Source organism: Symsagittifera roscoffensis, chromosome 2 (assembly GCF_963678635.1).
Source record: "Symsagittifera roscoffensis chromosome 2, txSymRosc1.1, whole genome shotgun sequence".
NCBI classification, from domain to species: Eukaryota; Metazoa; Xenacoelomorpha; order Acoela; family Convolutidae; genus Symsagittifera; species Symsagittifera roscoffensis.
Genome location: NC_087063.1, coordinates 19,316,769 through 19,339,759, shown reverse-complemented (window position 1 = coordinate 19,339,759; position 22,991 = coordinate 19,316,769). Strand labels below are relative to the sequence as shown.

Sequence of the window (22,991 nt, the reverse complement as noted above, 5' to 3'; positions counted from 1 at the left end):
ATGTTTCACTCTTTTTTTTCAAGAGAAAATTTCGCAAAGTATCCTATGACACAGGCAAAGTTGAGCTTTACACCGCTTTCGATATAAAATAAAATACCAAAATACAAAATATGATGTATCTCATATTTCCTTGAATTCTGAAGAAAAATTTCCTTGAATTCTGTTGAAGAAACCGTAGGCCAAAAAAATCAAAAAACATTTCGATGCAATTCTTATAAAAATCAAGTACCTAAAAAGTAAAAAGGATTCGCACTACCTTAACTCTCTTCATTTCTTAGAATCTCCCTTCAGAATCAATAACTGTCAGCCATAAGAAAAAATCCGTCGAAAAATCGAGATCCAAAAATCTCTAAATGTCCTCGAAAACTTTGCGTGGAATCTTGCTAACAAAAAGCTTATCATATACTACTGGAACACTTAAATATACGGAAAAACTTTATTCGTTGCTTGCCAAAAGCTAATATCAAAATGAATGAACAAAAATTCGAAGATTGAATACAAAAATTTCAAACAATTGCCACAAAAGAGCAAAACTTGCAAAAAAAATCTGGAAAAACTAAACGCTCATAAAAGTCCCCAATTCCATCAAACTTATCAAACATGTTGATACGTAATTGTAAGTGAGCTGTCATAACAAAAATATTACGATAGAAAACACCCTTTAAGGAAACGAGAAACGACGATTTAAAAAAAATCAGCCAGAAAGAACTACACTCTTGAATCTCGTGATACACTTGCCATCAATATTCTCAAACCTGAAACTTTCTAAAACTGTAATTTTTTCCAGCCAATTTTAGCATTCAAAAACTGCATCCAAAAAAAGCTGAAGAATTAAAGCGAAAAAATCTAACGCAAAATTCACGCGATGGCAAAATTTTTCTTTACTTTCAGAGGTCGGAACACTTGTGAAACCCGCAAACATAACATTATGCGATATATCTTTCAACACAACTACAGTTTTCAGTAAAGTAACGTAAAAATTTCAGTAGAATTATGTTGAACTACAATTATTTTTCGCTAAACCGGTTTTTCTCGACACAATTTTTTTTTTAAATTTGATTTAAAAAGCTGAAAAGAATTTGATATGATATACCACTCGACCCATTCTGAAGATTATTTGTGGTAGTTGATTTCGTGAGAAAAAAATTAGAATACACCCGAAGACCAAGTTCCTCCAATGTTCAGATTTCGAAACAATTATAACCACAAAACAATATCAACATAGCCAACAAACAGTTGAAAACTGAAAAAACGCAAGAATACAAAACAAAAGCTGAATAGCTTTATATAAAAAACTTCAAAGTTCTAACTTCAAAGAAAGAAGAAAGCAAAAAATGCATCTAAAATACATAGATTTTTTTATTTACACTTGCGAGAGCAAGTGTCTTGTAATTGGGAACTAATTTTTTCTCCCGTTAACAAACTTTCATACAAAAAAATCTTGAATCCAAAAAGTTGCTTTATAAGTGAAACTTAACAACTTCGAGACTGGATCCCACTTGGTCTTGCGGTAACGCAGTCGCTGTGTATGAGATGAAATTCCTATAAAAATTGAAATTTTGGGTTTTCACTTTTCTGCTCCAGTTTCGTCAGCTGAGGTTCTTGTGATGTAAGCAATCATCATGGAAGTTTTGAACATTGTCGCTTCAGGTAGATTTAAATTTTATACAGTATTTTGTGAAATCAACTTTTTTTTGTCTTAGCTGGTATCTGCTTCAAGATTGTCGGCTCTGCTTCTGCTGCGTAAGTTATTTTCCGTTGCTAATTTAAAATTCAAATGTCTGGTTAAACTGGAACTCCTGATTGATAAAAACAAGTGTTTTGGAAATGTATGGGATTTGGTTTTCAATTATAATTTTTGAGATGCTTTCGTAACTTTTTTTTTCAGTTTTTATCGAGGACTACCCTACTGATTTTCGAGAAAAGCGCATCAATTGAAAGACCTACTACCGCCGACTGATCTACTCCACTGTCTACAGTTTTCGAATTAGCCTGTGTGGGAATATTCGACCCAAATTTAAGCATTCAAAAAACTGCATCCAAAACAAAGCTGAAACATTAAAGCGAAAAAAGTCTAACACAAAATTCAGCCGATGGCAAAAATTTTCCCTACTTTCAGAGGTCGGAACTCTTGTGAAACCCGCAAACATAAAATTATGCGATATAACTTTCAACACAACTACAGCTTTCATTAGAGTAACGTAGAAATTTCAGTAGAATTACGTTAAACTAAATTTGTTTTTCGCTAAACCGGTTTTTCTCGACACGAAAATTTTTTAAAATTTGATTTAAAAAGTTGAAAAGAATTTGACATGATATACCACTCGACCCATTCTGAAGATTATTTGGGGTACTTGATTTCGTGAGAAAAAATTAGAAAACAATCGAAGACGAAGTTCCCCCCATGTTCAGATTTCGAAACAATTATAACCACAAAACAATATCAACATAGCCAACAAACAGTTGAAAACTGAAAAAACGCAAGAATACAAAACAAAAGCTGAATAGCTTTATATAAAAAACTTCAAAGTTCTAACTTCAAAGAAAGAAGAAAGCAAAAAACGCATCTAAAATACAGACTTTTTCATTTACACTTGCGAGAGCAAGTGTCTTGTAATTGGGAACTAATTTTTTCTCCCGTTAACAAACTTTCATACAAAAAAATCTTGAATACAAAAAGTTGCTTTATAAGTGAAACTTAACAACTTCGAGACTGGATCCCACTTGGTCTTGCGGTAACGCAGTCGCTGTGTATGAGATGAAATTCCTATAAAAATTGAAATTTTGGGTTTTCACTTTTCTGCTCCAGTTTCGTCAGCTGAGGTTCTTGTGATGTAAGCAATCATCATGGAAGTTTTGAACATTGTCGCTTCAGGTAGATTTAAATTTTATACAGTATTTTGTGAAATCAACTTTTTTTTGTCTTAGCTGGTATCTGCTTCAAGATTGTCGGCTCTGCTTCTGCTGCGTAAGTTATTTTCCGTTGCTAATTTAAAATTCAAATGTCTGGTTAAACTGGAACTCCTGATTGATAAACACAAGTGTTTTGGAAATGTATGGGATTTGGTTTTCAATTATAATTTTTGAGATGCTTTCGTAACTTTTTTTTTCAGTTTTTATCGAGGACTACCCTACTGATTTTCGAGAAAAGCGCATCAATTGAAAGACCTACTACCGCCGACTGATCTACTCCACTGTCTACAGTTTTCGAATTAGCCTGTGGGGGAATATTCGACCCAAATTTAAGCATTCAAAAAACTGCATCCAAAACAAAGCTGAAACATTAAAGCGAAAAAAGTCTAACACAAAATTCAGCCGATGGCAAAAATTTTCCCTACTTTCAGAGGTCGGAACACTTGTGAAACCCGCAAACATAAAATTATGCGATATAACTTTCAACACAACTACAGCTTTCATTAGAGTAACGTAGAAATTTCAGTAGAATTACGTTAAACTAAATTTGTTTTTCGCTAAACCGGTTTTTCTCGACACGAAAATTTTTTAAAATTTGATTTAAAAAGTTGAAAAGAATTTGACATGATATACCACTCGACCCATTCTGAAGATTATTTGGGGTACTTGATTTCGTGAGAAAAAATTAGAAAACAATCGAAGACGAAGTTCCCCCCATGTTCAGATTTCGAAACAATTATAACCACAAAACAATATCAACATAGCCAACAAACAGTTGAAAACTGAAAAAACCCAAGAATACAAAACAAAAGCTGAATAGCTTTATATAAAAAACTTCAAAGTTCTAACTTCAAAGAAAGAAGAAAGCAAAAATTGCATCTAAAATACATAGATTTTTTTATTTACACTTGCGAGAGCAAGTGTCTTGAAATTGGGAACTAATTTTTTCTCCCGTTAACAAACTTTCATACAAAAAAAATCTTGAATACAAAAAGTTGCTTTATAAGTGAAACTTAACAACTTCGAGACTGGATCCCACTTGGTCTTGCGGTAACGCAGTCGCTGTGTATGAGATGAAATTCCTATAAAAATTGAAATTTTGGGTTTTCACTTTTCTGCTCCAGTTTTGTCGGCTTAGGTTCTTGTGATGTAAGCAATCATCATGGAAGTTTTGAACATTGTCGCTTCAGGTAGATTTAAATTTTATACAGTATTTTGTGAAATCAATTTTTTTGTCTTAGCTGGTATCTGCTTCAAGATTTTCGGCTCTGCTTCTGCTGCGTAAGTTATTTTCCGTTGCTAATTTAAAATTCAAATGTCTGGTTAAACTGAAACTCCTGATTGATAAAAACAAGTATTTTGGAAATGTATGGGATTTGGTTTTCAATTATAATTTTTGAGATGCTTTCGTAACTTTTTTTTTCAGTTTTTACCGAGGACTACCCTACTGATTTTCGAGAAAAGCGCATCAATTGAAAGACCTACTACCGCCGACTGATCTACTCCACTGTCTACAGCTTTCGAATTAGCCTGTGGGGGAATATTCGACCCAAATTTAAGCATTCAAAAAACTGCATCCAAAACAAAGCTGAAACATTAAAGCGAAAAAAGTCTAACACAAAATTCCGCCGATGGCAAAAATTTTCCCTACTTTTAGAGGTCGGAACACTTGTGAAACCCGCAAACATATTATGCGATATAACTTTCAACACAACTACAGCTTTCAGTAGAGTAACGTAGAAATTTCAGTAGAATTACGTTAAACTAAATTTGTTTTTCGCTAAACCGGTTTTTCTCGACACGAAATTTTTGTAAAATTTGATTTAAAAAGTTGAAAAGAATTTGACATGATATACCACTCGACCCATTCTGAAGATTATTTGGGGTACTTGATTTCGTGAGAAAAAATTAGAATACAATCGAAGACGAAGTTCCCCCCATGTTCAGATTTCGAAACAATTATAACCACAAAACAATATCAACATAGCCAACAAACAGTTGAAAACTGAAAAAACGCAAGAATACAAAACAAAAGCTGAATAGCTTTATATAAAAAACTTCAAAGTTCTAACTTCAAAGAAAGAAGAAAGCAAAAAATGCACCTAAAATACATAGATTTTTTAATTTACACTTGCGAGAGCAAGTGTCTTGTAATTGGGAACTAATTTTTTCTCCCGTTAACAAACTTTCATACAAAAAAATCTTGAATCCAAAAAGTTGCTTTATAAGTGAAACTTAACAACTTCGAGACTGGATCCCACTTGGTCTTGCGGTAACGCAGTCGCTGTGTATGAGATGAAATTCCAATAAAAATTGAAATTTTGGGTTTTCACTTTTCTGCTCCAGTTTCGTCAGCTGAGGTTCTTGTGATGTAAGCAATCATCATGGAAGTTTTGAACATTGTCGCTTCAGGTAGATTTAAATTTTATACAGTATTTTGTGAAATCAACTTTTTTTTGTCTTAGCTGGTATCTGCTTCAAGATTGTCGGCTCTGCTTCTGCTGCGTAAGTTATTTTCCGTTGCTAATTTAAAATTCAAATGTCTGGTTAAACTGGAACTCCTGATTGATAAAAACAAGTGTTTTGGAAATGTATGGGATTTGGTTTTCAATTATAATTTTTGAGATGCTTTCGTAACTTTTTTTTTCAGTTTTTATCGAGGACTACCCAACTGATTTTCGAGAAAAGCGCATCAATTGAAAGACCTACTACCGCCGACTGATCTACTCCACTGTCTACAGTTTTCGAATTAGCCTGTAGGGGAATATTCGACCGAAATTTAAGCATTCAAAAAACTGCATCCAAAACAAAGCTGAAACATTAAAGCGAAAAAGTCTAACACAAAATTCAGCCGATGGCAAAAATTTTCCCTACTTTCAGAGGTCGGAACACTTGTGAAACCCGCAAACATAAAATTATGCGATATAACTTTCAACACAACTACAGCTTTCATTAGAGTAACGTAGAAATTTCAGTAGAATTACGTTAAACTAAATTTGTTTTTCGCTAAACCGGTTTTTCTCGACACGAAAATTTTTTAAAATTTGATTTAAAAAGTTGAAAAGAATTTGACATGATATACCACTCGACCCATTCTGAAGATTATTTGGGGTACTTGATTTCGTGAGAAAAAATTAGAAAACAATCGAAGACGAAGTTCCCCCCATGTTCAGATTTCGAAACAATTATAACCACAAAACAATATCAACATAGCCAACAAACAGTTGAAAACTGAAAAAACGCAAGAATACAAAACAGAAGCTGAATAGCTTTATATAAAAAACTTCAAAGTTCTAACTTCAAAGAAAGAAGAAAGCAAAAATTGCATCTAAAATACATAGATTTTTTTATTTACACTTGCGAGAGCAAGTGTCTTGAAATTGGGAACTAATTTTTTCTCCCGTTAACAAACTTTCATACAAAAAAAATCTTGAATACAAAAAGTTGCTTTATAAGTGAAACTTAACAACTTCGAGACTGGATCCCACTTGGTCTTGCGGTAACGCAGTCGCTGTGTATGAGATGAAATTCCTAAAAAAATTGAAATTTTGGGTTTTCACTTTTCTGCTCCAGTTTTGTCGGCTTAGGTTCTTGTGATGTAAGCAATCATCATGGAAGTTTTGAACATTGTCGCTTCAGGTAGATTTAAATTTTATACAGTATTTTGTGAAATCAATTTTTTTGTCTTAGCTGGTATCTGCTTCAAGATTTTCGGCTCTGCTTCTGCTGCGTAAGTTATTTTCCGTTGCTAATTTAAAATTCAAATGTCTGGTTAAACTGGAACTCCTGATTGATAAAAACAAGTATTTTGGAAATGTATGGGATTTGGTTTTCAATTATAATTTTTGAGATGCTTTCGTAACTTTTTTTTTCAGTTTTTACCGAGGACTACCCTACTGATTTTCGAGAAAAGCGCATCAATTGAAAGACCTACTACCGCCGACTGATCTACTCCACTGTCTACAGCTTTCGAATTAGCCTGTGGGGGAATATTCGACCCAAATTTAAGCATTCAAAAAACTGCATCCAAAACAAAGCTGAAACATTAAAGCGAAAAAAGTCTAACACAAAATTCCGCCGATGGCAAAAATTTTCCCTACTTTTAGAGGTCGGAACACTTGTGAAACCCGCAAACATAACATTATGCGATATAACTTTCAACACAACTACAGCTTTCAGTAGAGTAACGTAGAAATTTCAGTAGAATTACGTTAAACTAAATTTGTTTTTCGCTAAACCGGTTTTTCTCGACACGAAATTTTTTTTAAATTTGATTTAAAAAGTTGAAAAGAATTTGACATGATATACCACTCGACCCATTCTGAAGATTATTTGGGGTACTTGATTTCGTGAGAAAAAATTAGAATACAATCGAAGACGAAGTTCCCCCCATGTTCAGATTTCGAAACAATTATAACCACAAAACAATATCAACATAGCCAACAAACAGTTGAAAACTGAAAAAACGCAAGAATACAAAACAAAAGCTGAATAGCTTTATATAAAAAACTTCAAAGTTCTAACTTCAAAGAAAGAAGAAAGCAAAAAATGCATCTAAAATACATAGATTTTTTTATTTACACTTGCGAGAGCAAGTGTCTTGTAATTGGGAACTAATTTTTTCTCCCGTTAACAAACTTTCATACAAAAAAATCTTGAATCCAAAAAGTTGCTTTATAAGTGAAACTTAACAACTTCGAGACTGGATCCCACTTGGTCTTGCGGTAACGCAGTCGCTGTGTATGAGATGAAATTCCTATAAAAATTGAAATTTTGGGTTTTCACTTTTCTGCTCCAGTTTTGTCAGCTTAGGTTCTTGTGATGTAAGCAATCGTCATGGAAGTTTTGAACATTGTCGCTTCAGGTAGATTTAAATTTTATACAGTATTTTGTGAAATCAATTTTTTTGTCTTAGCTGGTATCTGCTTCAAGATTGTCGGCTCTGCTTCTGCTGCGTAAGTTATTTTCCGTTGCTAATTTAAAATTCAAATGTCTGGTTAAACTGGAACTCCTGATTGATAAAAACAAGTATTTTGGAAATGTATGGGATTTGGTTTTCAATTATAATTTTTGAGATGCTTTCGTAACTTTTTTTTTCAGTTTTTATCGAGGACTACCCTACTGATTTTTGAGAAAAGCGCATCAATTGAAAGACCTACTACCGCCGACTTATCTACTCCACTGTCTACAGCTTTCGAATTAGCCTGTGGGGGAATATTCGACCCAAATTTAAGCATTCAAAAAACTGCATCCAAAACAAAGCTGAAACATTAAAGCGAAAAAAGTCTAACACAAAATTCAGCCGATGGCAAAAATTTTCCCTACTTTTAGAGGTCGGAACACTTGTGAAACCCGCAAACATAACATTATGCGATATAACTTTCAACACAACTTCAGCTTTCAGTAGAGTAACGTAGAAATTTCAGTAGAATTACGTTTAACTACATTTGTTTTTCGATAAACCGGTTTTTCTCGACACGAAATTTTTTTAAAATTTGATTTAAAAAGTTGAAAAGAATTTGACATGATATACCACTCGACCCATTCTGAAGATTATTTGGGGTACTTGATTTCGTGAGAAAAAATTAGAATACAATCGAAGACGAAGTTCCTCCCCATGTCTTCGGAAAAGTAATATTTTGACCATATTTTGTCTATTTTTTCTTTTCTTGAAAGTACTCTCCCAAATGTGAGATAGTGGTTACAGTCAAAAGAATAGGTTGATTGAAAATTCCCTGCATCAGTGATAAAGCCCGATTTTCCAAACGATTTTCCAAAAAACTGTTATGGCCCTTGAAATAGTCAAAACTTTGATTTTTGACAATTTTTTTCTTCATGACTTTTCTCGAAAACTACCGGCAAAATCAGAGACTTTTGGCTCATTCCAAAAAACAGTTTGTGGAAAGCTTCCCAGTATTTGCGGCTACGCAAACACTAGCAAAAACACGACAAAAAGCAGCTCTATAGAATGCAATACAAAGGAGTAGAAATAAGCCTCGAGTTGGCAAAATTCGTCTACGTATGAGTGAGATTCGAGAGATTAAGAGTCTCAGACGCTAACCACTCAGTCCCGGAAGTTCAATAGTTTCCAAACGTTAGCCACAAAAAACTGAGAATAGACACTATACAATTAGCAAGAACTGATGCTAACACTTTTATTATGGAGTTGATTTAGAGAGTTGCGAGGTTAGAAAAAAGATGGTTCGTAATAATAAACTAAGTTGATAGCTAGTGTAAAAATTAATGGCCCTCGGAACAGTCAAAATTTAATTTTTGACCGTTTTTTGGAAGTTTTCAACTTTTCTTGAAAACTACTCTCATAAATATGAGACTGAGTTCAGTCGAAATACTGGGTTACGGTAGGCTCCCCGGCATAAACGACTAAAATTTTTTCGCACATCAAAGTTACGGCACCGGAAAAGGCAATATATGGTTGTTAAACCTTTTTTGAACCTATTTGGCTTTTCTTGAAAACTCCCAAGTCTGCGACTAATCGAAACAAATGAAGGTTTGGATCTCTATGTAAGCCCGAAAAGGTGACTCCTTATTTTTTTGTAAGAAAAATGTAATGTTTTTTTTGGTAAGTTTCAAATTTCTTTAAAATTTTTACTCTTTCACTTATTTTAGTAAAAACAATTTGTGAATAAGGCAGTCCATCACGGATCAGTATAAAACATTCAAAAACTATCAAGCAGCCATCTTTAGCTTTAGCTGGGCCCCTTAATATCTCTTACACTGAGACCAATTGGGAATGAAATAAAAAAAATGGGAAAAGATAAAAACAATTTCAGAAAAAAAAGTCAAAATTACAAACCCAGTATTAAATAAAATTCTAAAATTCTAGTATTAACCGGAGGACCAATAAGCCGACATTAAGTGGCTAAACGCCCGTTGAGTCGGAAATTGAAAATAACATGAAAATATTGCCAAAAAAATTTTGCAAGATAAATTTAAAAAAATTTGCCTTTGAAGCTACACAAAATGAAATAATAAAAAAGCCGTCAAAAAAATCGCAACCATATAGGCAAACAAAAAGCTTTTAAACACACAAAAAAGTAAACAAAGGAATTATACAACGTCAGGACTATTAACTTCACAAATTACAAAAGTAAATCAAAAACATTTGCATCTACGATGTCAGTTGCTGACAGCACAAGATAATTCCCCGATTTAATAACTAAGCCGAAAAAAGATAAGCAAACAAACGAACGTCCGCCAGTTCAATTTGTGCCGTTAAAATACTTCAGTTTCATTCATACCGAAAAAAAAGGTCTGACCGGGACTCAAACCAATGACTCTATGGTTCAAACGAATTTGCGTTACCTGTACCCCAAAGTTACCTGAGTTAGTTACTGTCTTACCTGTAAGAGAAGTTGTTTACGGGAGAGAAAACTAGTTCCCAATTACAAGAGACTTCTCGCAAATAAAAAAATATATGCATTCAAGAAATATATCAAAATCAAATAAATAATTTTAAAAAACTTTAAAACTGCTCATGAGTTACACTTTTAAAACCCAACCCATTTTGAGAAAACAAGATGGACCCGTCATTGGGTCGATCCCCGTAACGCCAAAAAAAATATTGTTTAAAATAGTCGCTGCTCAATCACAAAATGAGCAGCGCTGAACAAAATGAGCAGCGCTGAACAGTCGCTTTTTCTTGCCGCGTTTAAACAAATTGTTTTGCTTCGAATTTCTCAATTCTTTCTTTACGTGTGAAATTTCTTTACTACTAATTCCAAACTTATGTATTTAACTGAGAGTTCCTTTAACATGGGATCACGTTTTGAGAAAGACATGTATTCCTCGATGCTGAAAAAGATTTCCGACACCAATGTGAGACAGATTTTCGATAAATTATTGACGGATCTGGGCAAAAAAGATGAGATTATTCTAGATCTTGCGAACAAAGTGGATGATTTGGAGCAAAGAGTATCTGCACAGGAAAGGTATTCTTCTAAGGATTGCCTAATTTTGGAGAACCTGCCAATAGTAAACAATCAGGTACCGTTGTCACATCAGGTATGCGATTTTTTGGCCCAATTTCTTCAGTATAAAACTAGCCCGAGTAATTTTAAAGCCTGTCACTTACTTGAAAGTGGAAAAATATCAATTATCCCCCAGCTGTGATAGTTAAATTTTTATATTTTGGGGAAAAAAGTGAAATCTACAACAGAAAATCTTGGTTGGCTAACATTCGAAACCCGAATAACAACAAACAAATTTTTCTCAAGGAAAGGCTTCCACCGGCAGACCGTCTACTCAAACAATACGCTGATGATTTGGGTCTTGTAAATACCAGTCAGAATTGTCAGGTTAAAATGTTTAAAATGGACGACAGAGGAATTTACAAATCTTTTCCCGTTAGTTCGAAAAAGGCGATTGATGATATGAAACACTTAGCGACTAAGAAATCTGACAAATTTCAGTCGAAAACTGGAAAATCTACGGAAAATTATAGTGTATCTGATTATGAAAGAAATACGACACCAATCAGAGCAAATAATATTCAACGGGAGGAGAATATTAAATCTATTCTGAAGCGATTACGTGACTCCCCAGAGCAAGAAGGAGAACAATTATTGGAGCAATTATGCAAAAACAGAAAAACTCTTTCAGAATATGTTGTAAATCCCTACGAGGAAGGTTCATAGTTATTCATACATTCTTGCATGCTCTATGGGGTTGGGATTGATGAAGCATACAAGAATGTTTGAGCGTGGCTTGCAAGTCAGCGCCTAATTTTTTCTGTTTCTTATTTTTGTTGATAAATGAGTAAATTATATTATCGAGAACTCCTAGAGGGGAGACAAGTGGGCGTATTAAATAGCAGTTTTCTTTTTTTCTTGAATATTAGATCTTTGCGATGTCATTATGATGAGTTAAAAATTCTTATTGACGACTTTGAGGTTAAGCCACCAATAATAGCCCTTTGCGAGACATGGCTAACGGACAATGATCCCTTATCAATTTATTCAGTTGAAGGCTACCAACCTATAATAACTACTAACAGAAAAGGTACTCGCGGAGGTGGTTGTGCATTTTTCGTTAGATCGGATTTAAAGGTGTCAAAATTGCAATTGGAATCAGATCTTGAGTTTCTAGCTATATCTGTTAAAAATGAAAAACATTCGAAAAATTTTATTGTTTTGTATAGAAAACCATCTTCTGCACTAAACGACTTTTTTGAAAAGCTAGAATCTTTCCTGGATACGGTGGCTACTTGGAAAAACCAAACAATAATATGTGGTGATTTTAACATAGATTCACTTGATGCTTCAATCACTAGTGAGAATTTTTTGACATTAATGAACTCACATGGGTTTCTCCAACGCAACTTTGAACCCACACGTGTTACATCTTCAAGTCAGTCTTGTATTGACTATATTTTTACCAATTCTTGTTTGAACAAAATAAATACTTTAAAAACTGTAATCAGTGACCATTACTCAATTTTACTTGAAATTGATGACTTTAAAAGTAAAAATGACATTAAAACACAGAGCGTTTTCCGAAACATAAATCCATTGAAAAATGACAAAAACCTGGTGGATTTCCTTTTCTTACTACATGAAAAACTCAATAAAATGCAGAGTTCACTAAACGCTGATGAGCAGATAACTTACATTGTAAACAGCTTAACACGTATTTTAGATAAATTTTGCCCATTATCTCAGGTGAATAATAAAGCAAAACCAACTTGGATTACCCAGGATATTAAAAAGCAAATGCAAAAGAGAAACATGTTCTACAAAAAATGGATAATTGATCCAACTCCGACAAATTTAGAGAAATATAAATTGTCCCGAAATTTAACCACATCGCTAATAAGAAATTCGAAACTAAAATTTTACCAACAAAAAATCGAAAAAATCGAAAAACAATAAAAGTATTTTTCAGGCATATAACGATTTCATACAAAGCAAAACATCTGCCAAAATAGAAGTTGAAGCTGATGTCTTCAATCAGTTTTTCGCACAAATTGGTAATAAATTAAGTGGTAAAAAAGTCAATCATAAAATTGCCTTAAGGCATGTTAAATCTATACCTAATTCAATGGTTTTTCAGGAAATAACAACAAAAGAAGTTTTTGATACAATTATTCTTATTAAAAATAAGGGGTCTTCAGGTCCGGATGGTATAAGTAATCAAATTTTGAAACTCTCGTCGACGGTTATTAGCGAACCTTTGTCAAAGTTATTTAATCAATGTATAAAGCAAGGAACGTTCCCGAATGCACTAAAAATTGCAAAGGTGCTTCCGTTTTATAAAGATGGTAATTGTCAACTACCAGAAAGCTATAGACCAATAAGTTTACTCAATTCGATAAGCAAGGTTTTTGAAAAGATCATTTTTGGCAAAATGTATAAGTTTCTAAGAAAATATCGAATTCTCACACCAGAGCAATACGGATTTCAACCTAAAAAAAGTTGCGCTGATGCTTTATTAGAATTTACCGAGTTCATTCGAGAAGTTATTGATAAACGCCGTTACGGTGAAACATTTTTCATCGATTTCCAAAAAGCTTTTGATACAATAAATCATGAGCTACTTATTCTTAAGTTAGATAAGTATGGAATAAGGTGTAAACTGAACAAACTTATCCGGAGTTATTTAACTGATCGCAAACAATATGTTGCTTTTGACCAAAAAGAATCTCGAATAGAACATTCAACATGTGGCGTTCCGCAGGGTTCTGTTTTAGGACCTCTGTTGTTTCTAATCTTTATTAATGATCTTCCGATTGTTTGTAATACAATTAAACCAGTTTTATATGCAGATGATACAACTTTATGTTATTCAAGTACAATAAGGACAAATAAATTTGAAAACGAAATGAAAAATATTGAAAAATGGATTGATTGTAATGGCCTGACAATCAACTGTAAAAAGAGCGTTTTTATGAGTTTCGGGAAAAATGTTGAAATGATCAATGTATTTGGAGATAATTTTCAATCGAACTGCCAATTGCCTGTTAAATATTTGGGATTAAAAATTGACAATAAACTGAGTTTTAAGCAACATATATGTGGCATTGTTAAAAAGTTATCAACTTTCTGTGGAATAGTTTACAAATGTCGTGAAGTTTTTCCGAAAGCAAGTCTTCTGTTGTTCTACAGAGCATATGCTCATTCCGTAATTCAATATGGTATTCTTATTTATGGCAATACATATAAAACTCATCTCGATTCAATTTTAAAACTACAAAAACGCATCACGCGGGCTATATTCTTCAAACGCAAATTTGAACCAATAACCCAATATATGAGTGAAAACAAAATTTATTCAGTCTTTAATATGTTTCTGAAGTCTCTCTTCAAAGAATTATTTGAAATTTTAAGATGCCCCGATAAGAATAGTTTTTTGAGTTTATCGAGCCTAGAAAGGCTCCCTCACACCCGCAGCAAGACTAAAAAACAAATTACAAATATAGCTTTTAAATCAAATGCCATGAAATTCTCTCTTAAACGTAGGCTAGCAATAGCATATAATTTTGTTTTTCAGAATAATTTACTTCCAAAAGATTTTTTCGAATTAAATAAATCAGAACTGAACCGTTTTCAGGAATCTTTTTTCCATAATTATATTTTTGATAATGAATTCTTACACAAACTGCTCTTTAATTGATGCCCACTCTGGAGACTTTATGTCTCTGCTCTTTAAGTTCTCGAGGTGTCCCACTCGATGAGATGAAATTCTCTTTGGGTCACCCTCCATGCCTTATAATAGTATTCATTACTGTTGTAATGTAGATGGTAAATTAAAAAATTAAAAAGTTTGTAGCAAAGAAGTTTTAACGACCACCTCTCCCCCTCTCTGAATCCCAAAACAAGCATTTTAAAAAACTTTGCCTTAGAAACGGTGCATTATGAGATGACTACGTCGATAACATGGGCCTAAAAATAGAATATAACTCTTCGACATCAGGCTTTTATAAATAAGAAAACAATTTTCAATTATAGTATAAACGGTTTAATTTAAAACAAATACCTTTTTTGGAATTTAGGCTGCTAAAAAGAGTATAAAAAAATTGCATTGAAAAAAAAAACGGAAAATGAGCCGGTGGAAATATGGGGAAAGCCACGAATCCGAAATTTAATTTCTTTTCATTAAGTTTATTTGAAAAAACTACTGAACACCTGCGATGCCTGCACTTGATAGTACCTACGCTTATTTAGTACCTACGATGACAGCGCAGCCTGCATTTGAAAGCAAATGCAGCAGTATTTTGTAAGAAAAGTTGTTAAAGGGGAAAAAGTCTAGTTCCTGATTACAAGTACACTTGCTCTCGCAAGTGAAATAATGGATAAGTTCCTTCTTTCAAGCGTCTATTTTGCAAGACGTACAAAAGCCACAAACTTCGATTCTTTGTCGTCTAGTTTTTTTTCGGACCAAAACACAGTCAGTTAACTGAGTCATTAATTGCATTAGTTTCCACTCTTATAGGTCAAAAGACTGAAGAGCGACGCCCACTAACTGGCAATTAGAGGACAGTTTAAGGGTGAAAACGAGTAATTTGAAAATTAAATTAAGAAAAGTTTGTCTCAATGCATGCTGGCCATACAATACAAAACTAAGAATGACATTGTGGCAAATAAAAATCACGAGATGTTGAAAGAGATAGCTAAGAAGTCTGTAGGTGTTGTACATGTGCAACCTCGCAAAAGAGAAGAGATTGATATGGCATGTTATGCTATGGTATAAGAAAAAACTATTCACTATACCACATTCAACTCAAATCAAACGACTGCAAAAATGCATGTATATTAGGCTGTAGATCACACAAACTGATGGACATCAAACAATTTCCCTACATCAAAGATTGAGATTAACACCACCTAAGCTTCAACTTGATCAAACGCAAGAAAGATTGATTAGTAGCTTAAAAAATTGAAAAAATTTGATGCCCAACGTTCAAAAGTCTTAAAAGAACAAATTCAGTTTCTGTTGAGTTCATTAAATTCATTTTCAGCCTAGCTTCTTCACCCAAAAAGTACCTCTATATCATCTAGGGCCGCCACTTTACCTCTTCCTGGGTTTGAGGTAGTTGCTGTTGCTATAGCTGTTGTTAATGTAGTGCTGCTGCTGTTGCTGGTGGGGTTGCGCTGCGTGCATGTAGGGGGGCATCGGGTGGTGTTGTTGGTATTGCATGTGAGGTTGGGGTGATGGACCGTGGAAGTAACTAGCGTGGCTGTGGCTCGAGTTGGCATAGAAGCCATGAGGAAGTTGGCCTTGCTGGGGTCCCCCCGTTTGATGGGGAAAACCAGACTGAGAGTAGTGTTGTTGTTTCTGCTGGTAGCCCTGGTTGTTGCTGTTGCCATTTGCTCTCGGGTGTTGTTGATATTGTTGTTGCTGATGGTAGGGTATGCCACTGTACATCTGATTATTAGAGTTTCCTCTCGGATTCACACTACGATTACTAGAATGGAAATATTGATTCGGTTGCTGATATTGGGAGGCAGCTACAGTTTGAGGGTTCAGATTATTCCGTGTCTGTTGGTAGTGACTGTGGTTCTGGGATTGAGTTTGACTCTGTTTGTGGCCTAATTGGGATACTCTTCCATTATTGTTGGCGAGACTACTGTTTGTCTGTGGCACATGTAAAGACGGTTGTGGTGTGGGGGGTTGCTTTTGCACTGCTTGATTTTGAGTCTGGGGCAGTTGATTTGACGCACTAGGGTTAACACTGTTTTGAGCAACTTTCTGTTTGGGGTATTGTTGTTGTGACATGTTCATTTCTTCATTTGGAGAGTTGGGAGATTCCCTGCTAAAAATATTAGAAATGAAAGAACACCGCAATAAGAACAAATGATTACCATAATCAAACATTACGTTTACGCATTTTTAGCATCAGCAAAACTTTTTATTGATAATTCTAAATTAATGTATTTCGCAACCGAAAATAGACATTGGTGGAAAATTTTCCAACCCGTCAGCAGCTAAGGAGCTATTGTCATCTTTGGTTTCTTCGACGTCTCCGAAGATCCTCTGACGCGCCTTCAGATAATCCTCCTCTCGCTGCTCGAAAGTTCTCGTGTCGGCTGCGGCGCCCTTGCCCCCATCTCCAGCTTGAGCACTTTTATTTGATTGGGATTTTGGTGAAGCTGATGCTAAAAGTACAAAAAAGTTGCTGAAAATGAAATTTTCCCCTTTTCAATTTGTTTTAGCTTTTTCGTAGAAATTTTTGCTTTAAAACATCTCAAAAAATTTTTATTCTAAAAAAACATCTTTGAACCAAATATCTGAAAGCAGCTGAAAAATATGTCAATCAGGGAATTTACCTTTATCTGAAAAATAGCCAAAAAACAGTTAGAAATTTTTTTAGTAAACTAGAAACCAAAAAACAAAACTGATTTTTTTGTTTAGTGAAAATCAGAAAAAAATTACACTATCTAAAAAAAATAAAAATTCAGACCAACTTTTCTCGACACTGATTTTTTTTTTAAATTTTTTGGGACACGAATCATGGCTGAAAAGACCCCTACTAGCTTTCTATTGAATATGACCCCCTACTAGCTTTCCTTGAGGTATTCAAAATTGGGAAGAAAAAGAAGCACCCTACACCATAGTACCTTTTCACCCTCAGTGAGGAAGGAGTGCGAAAAGATTTTACCCTTTCAATTATGTAATTATGCGGATATAGTTGTGAACAGAAAAGTGTTGCTTGCGTGAGAAAAAAAGTGGTCGCGTATCATTTGTTTTGTGGCTCAAGTAGTGAAGCTTGGAAGCAATCATAAGATTGCGAGTTCGAAAATCTCACGTACGCTACAAAGTAAAAGGTGAGCTCCTACTGGGTCTCGGTCAGCCTCGTACCAGTTGCTATGCAAAAAAATAACAAAAAAGAAAGAAAAACCAACGAAAATTCAAGCGTATTACGAAATTGTTTGTAATGAAAAGTCAGCAAAAACCATTCGAAATAAATTACACAGGCAAAAACTTCTATCTGAAACCAGCTTCGCTTCAACACATTGAGTTACTCAGAAGCAGTGATTTTCATTTGAAAAAACAATTCAAACTAAAATAAATTTTCGTTAAAATTTCAATTTATTAAAATGTGAACGCAGAGCCAATCGAACATTGGAAAAGAGTAATGAACGCAAGTAAACAAACAACACTGACTTTCTTGAACAAATCTCAACTTTCGAATTTCAAAGAAAATAACAGATGCCCTTTAAGCTCTTTGAATTTCTAGAATAATGTATGATTTGCGCTTTTCTGATAACATGAGCCCAACTTGAGAACACTCGATCAATAGGTAAAGTTTTTATTCCGCTGGGAAATCTTAAAAAACAAATTCCACTTTCGAAACTAGAAATCGTTCACGTATTTTCGCGCCATTTCCATGTTCGTATTTGGAGAGTGCTATTTACGTCACTTTCAGCAGATGAATTTCAATTGAACTCAAAAAGTGCATTATACCTAAGTGCATCAATATTTTAAGACTTTTTCCTGAAAAAAAACAAAAAAAATCAGCAAGACCTATATCAGAGTCTTCACTACGTTCATTACTCTTAATTATGAGCCCACTCAATTTAAATAAAATTTTAACTTAAGTCAAACAATTTAAATTGAAAAAAAAATTTAAATTGATCGGGCGGTATTCGATCCAATGCCAAAGTACCCAGTTTAGTAATGTCAATTTCATTTTTCAGTTCCGCGAAAAGAGCAAACAATCTAAATTTTCACGACAAACTTGATAAGATTTTGTTGCAAAAAGATATGCCCCAAAAATTGCTTTCGATTTAATTTTCACAATTGCGAAAAGTACCGAAAAATAGTAGAGAAACTGCAAAAACAGACTTCAGAAAAATTTAAATTGCTTAAAAAAATTTAAATAGTTTCAGAAAAATTGAAAAACGATGCCAACAATTTTTAAAAGTTTCTTGAATAATTTTAATTCAATTTTTTATTGTTTTAAATGGCTCAAAAGCCGAGAAACGAAGCTAAGCGATACAACAAACAGAGAAAACCCGAACTGGCCGAAAGCAATTCGGTCAATATTTTCAAACATTATCGCATATCAATGATATTGCATTTTATTTGAACTCTTATACAATTGAAAAAATTTTTCGGATGTGTGTTGTTAGTTCGTCTGACGTCCCCTGATGTTATTGAAAACGGAGAATGCAAACTTTAATTCAAAGTTAATTCGCCTGGTTTTGGTGGCTGAATATAATTTTGTCATCTCAATCAGTATTGACAAGATTAGCATCTAACATACCAAGTTTCGTAGAAAACCAGCCGGAGTATTCAGATGTCTCCAAATTTTTGACACCGCTATAGTAACAGACGAGAAAATTCTTCAAATGACCATGTGGATTATTCCGAAGAGATGCCAGGACGAGAGGAAAACTTGCAGATGTGAGAAAAAGTCCACACTGAAGACTCCGGCTGGATTTATACGGAACTTGGCCGTACCATCACACAAGCACATATTTCCAGAAGCCACAAAGAGTTTGAGAAGAGATGTCAAATCTATTGCGATAGCAACGTCAAAAAAAACTAGTGGGAAAAAATTCAGAAGAGTGGTTATGTAACATACATGAACTTTAACATTCACCTTCGTAACTAAAGACATTGACCTTTGATTAGTGGCGTGATGTTGATATTTATAACTATTGTGATGTATAGTAAAGTTCATGGTATGTTAGATGCTAATCTTCTCAATACTGATTGAGAACACAAAATTATATTCAGCCACCAAAACCAGGCGGATTAACTTTTAATTAAAGTTTGCAATCTCCGTTTTGAATAACATCAGGGGACGTCGGACGGACTAACAACACGCATCCGAAAAATAATATCAATTGTATAAGAGCTCAAATAAAGTGCAATATCATTGATATGCGATAAACATTTACCTAAAAAATCGATTAAAATTTGTCGCAATCTCGTAATAAAGTTACCTGCACCATTTCAAGTTTCAGAAAAGGTCATCTCTAATTAATTAACTGCTGAACCATCAACAAGAGAGCGCGTAGAGGGAACTAAATTGACAAACAAGCAGAAGCAACATAGTCCGAAAAAAAATTAAAGCAGAAAAATTAGTGAGAACCTTTGGATATTTCATTTTTTTTTGCGATTTGACAAGAAAGCAATCTACCATTGCATTGAATCGATTTTTAAAAAGTTCTCATACATGAAGAGAATTGAGACGCCAAAATACTAGAACGTAAGCCCAACTCAATTAGGACAAAAAGAACCAGAAACGTTGCCGCAGAAAAAAAATAGACATCTATTTCTATTTTTCTTCACTTATAGAAACGTTTGGCAGGTATAAAACCAAAAATCTTTAAAAAACAATTAAACTGCTCAAAATTGAATTGAACATAAATACACGGAATGCGAGAATAAAATGAAGTTAACAACAAGACCTAGCGAAAAAAAATCATTCAAAATTGATGATAAAATTTTCAAATTATGAGCAAAAAGACTCATTGGTTTTCACAGTGTTTTTGTTCTGATATTATAGGTCACAAAGCACTTGAACGAATTTAAAATCAGTAGATAAGAAACTTATTACTTCTATATCTTCACCAAAAAGTATATATTATACACGGCAAGCCACTTGAGAAGTAGCCAGTAAAACTTCTATCAAAGCTACCCTTTGAAAAAGATATAACAAAAGAGAAAAAAAATCATGTTTTTATTGTTTTATGGTCCGAAAAGTTCATTTTAAGCTTTCTAAAAAATGAAATTCAATCAACTTCACCCAAATTTGATCAGAAATTATTAGAAAAAAAACATGGCTAGCAACGACTTATCTATGTTTGTATTAAGTCCCAGTCTCTCAGCAAAGTACTTACATTCGGATGGTTTCTTCTTCAGTATCTTGAACTGCATGACTGGCTGTACCGCTTCAACTTCTTCTGGAGCCTCAATTGGATTAGAGACCACACTGAAAAAAAAAAACTATTCATCTAGACGGCATCTTAGAATCTTTTCAAAATCGCAATATCTCTACTGTTAATGTCGACTAAGGTGACTTTCACGTCTCTACTATATGATACGATTTCTAAAAAAAAACAAGGATGGTCGGTTACTGTGCTGTGATAAAAGGAGCTAAAAAAAAACTAGAGCGTGGTGTGATAAAAGCAGCTGCGTGGTTTTTTTTTCGGCGTGGTGTGATAAAAGGAGCTGAAAAAAAAAACAGGAGATTAGGCATATTTGACAGTCATTGTAAAATAAAAAATAAGCAAATTTTTGTAGGAAAAACGGAAAAGAAAAAATTGAAAAAATTTTATCCATTTTTTCGAATTGATTCCAAAAAGGCGCTAAAATACCAAAAAAACTAATGTTACTCGAGTAAAACTAAATTTTTACGTTTCAAATTAAGCTATCGTTAGCTTTTAAGTCATTAAAATAAGCTATTGTAAGCCAGCTCCCTCGCTTTATTCGCTCGAATTAAGAAAAACCAAAAAATTCAAACCGGTTTTTCTCGACACTGGGAGATTTTTTGAAATTTTTTAATGTCGTTCGAATCGTGACTGTAAAAGCTTTAATATGATATATCATTTAACTCCCTCCGATGATTATTTGTGGTTAGCTGATTTTTCGAGGAAAACAAAAGAAACTAAAACACCCGAATACAAAGTTTTTCCCATTTTTCGAATGGTCGGAACATAAAAAATAAACTAAAACACACCCGAATACAAAGTTCACCCCTTCTGATTTGAATATTATCTTACAGCTCTTGGACTTGAAATCAGAAATCTTTTACGGTTGACACTTAAAAAATAACCAATTTTGACAAAAAAAAGGATCAAAACTTGATGTTTATATTCCACTGGAAAACCCAGTTTCGAAACAAAAGTTTATCAAGTTTCTTACCCCCCACTGGCACTTTTATTACTGGAGCGCGCAATTTTTCTTCCCTTTGGTAAATGGGCTCTCCGCCCCCGCCCCCCTCGCCTCAAATGAGCATTAATTTCATGTTTCAGGGGGTGTCATAAGGCTAAGTGTGATAAGTGTTACAAACAACAAAGTTTTTATCGCCTAATCAGTCAGTATGCCAATTTTTGTAACAATTAGACAATTTAAACTCAAAAATTACTTTCAAAATTTCACAGGTGATAATAAAAAACGCCGCTGCTTAATGAAATTAAGGTGAACTTAAAGCGAAATCCGATGTTAAAAGGCGAATAAAAACTTCGAAAATGAACAATTTTATCCTGGAATAAAACTTTCAGAACTTAATTGTCTTCATTTCCTTCATTGACTTGTGATTACAATTCCAGAAAAACTTACATCGTATTATGCAATTGATCTGTTTTTGCGAGTTCCTCGATTCGTTTGTCCAATACCTGTAACAAAAAACATTATGTTCATCTGGAACGCAGTGCCAATGGTACAATCCAATGTCTCGTCGAAGAATTTTGACTTACGCCAGAATCTGCTTGTTGCTCCCAGTCTTCGTCTTTGCTAATTAACTGTTCCATTTAATATTTGAATTGAAGAGAGGCAACATTAATAACTATCTGTAAAAAAAACTGTTTAGCATTAAAAATCATAGATTAAAAAAGAAGTGTATGTATATTGCTAAACAGAGGCGAAGCTGAGCTTCTCACCAAGAAGAAGTAACAAAGATGAATTCGAAGAAGAAACAAAGATGAATTCGAACGGAGAAAAAATTTAAAAAAGGAAAACGAGATTTATTAGAGAAGTCCTACAAGTGGATTGAGGGGGCAAACATTTAGAGGGGGCAAACATTGAGACAAACACACAAATGGCTCGGGAGATCATAGAGAACATAGATCTAGACTATAATGAGAGTATTATCTCCCTGGATGTCAAAAGTTTGTACACTAATGTCCCACTAAAGGAGGCAATAGATATAGCACTGAGGAAACTGTACGAACAAACTAGTCCTCCTAAACTGGCACGCGGAACTATGAAGAAATTGTTGAACATGGCTGTAAGTAAGGTGCACTTCAAATGCAATGGTTTATGGTACGTACAAAAGGATGGGTTGGCAATGGGTGCATCCCTTGCTGTCATTCTTGCCAATTTATGGCTAAAGGAGTACGAATATGCATTAATGAAGGAAGTACCTGCGTTGACACAGCTAAATGAAAACC

At 34.0% G+C, this 22,991-nt stretch overlaps 1 protein-coding gene across 2 annotated transcripts; it reads right to left on the bottom strand.

The window, feature by feature from the left end:
• Positions 1-15,426: 15,426 nt before the first annotated feature.
• Positions 15,427-22,403, bottom strand: LOC134839354 (putative uncharacterized protein DDB_G0279653). Of its 2 annotated transcripts, none has more exons than XM_063854872.1 (5): positions 22,299-22,403; positions 22,162-22,217; positions 20,721-20,812; positions 16,844-17,024; positions 15,427-16,681 (listed from the first exon to the last, which is right to left on the bottom strand). In XM_063854872.1, the coding sequence occupies exons 1-5, from the start codon at positions 22,350-22,352 to the stop codon at positions 15,937-15,939; spliced, it is 1,128 nt and encodes a 375-aa protein (XP_063710942.1). In that variant the 5' UTR covers positions 22,353-22,403; the 3' UTR covers positions 15,427-15,936. The 2 variants fall into 2 exon arrangements, with proteins under 2 accessions (XP_063710942.1, XP_063710943.1); XM_063854873.1 differs by having other exon boundaries at positions 15,427-16,678.
• Between the last annotated feature and the right edge of the window lie 588 nt (positions 22,404-22,991).

Coding starts and splice junctions, on each gene's coding strand:
- LOC134839354 (XM_063854872.1), bottom strand. CDS start 22,352: ATGGAACAGTTAATTAGCAAAGACGAAGACTGGGAGCAACAAGCAGAT. Junction 20,813..22,161: donor GATCAATTGCATAATACGAT/GTAAGTTTTTCT, acceptor TTTTTTTTTCAG/TGTGGTCTCTAATCCAATTG. Junction 17,025..20,720: donor GAAGAAGAAACCATCCGAAT/GTAAGTACTTTG, acceptor TTGTACTTTTAG/CATCAGCTTCACCAAAATCC.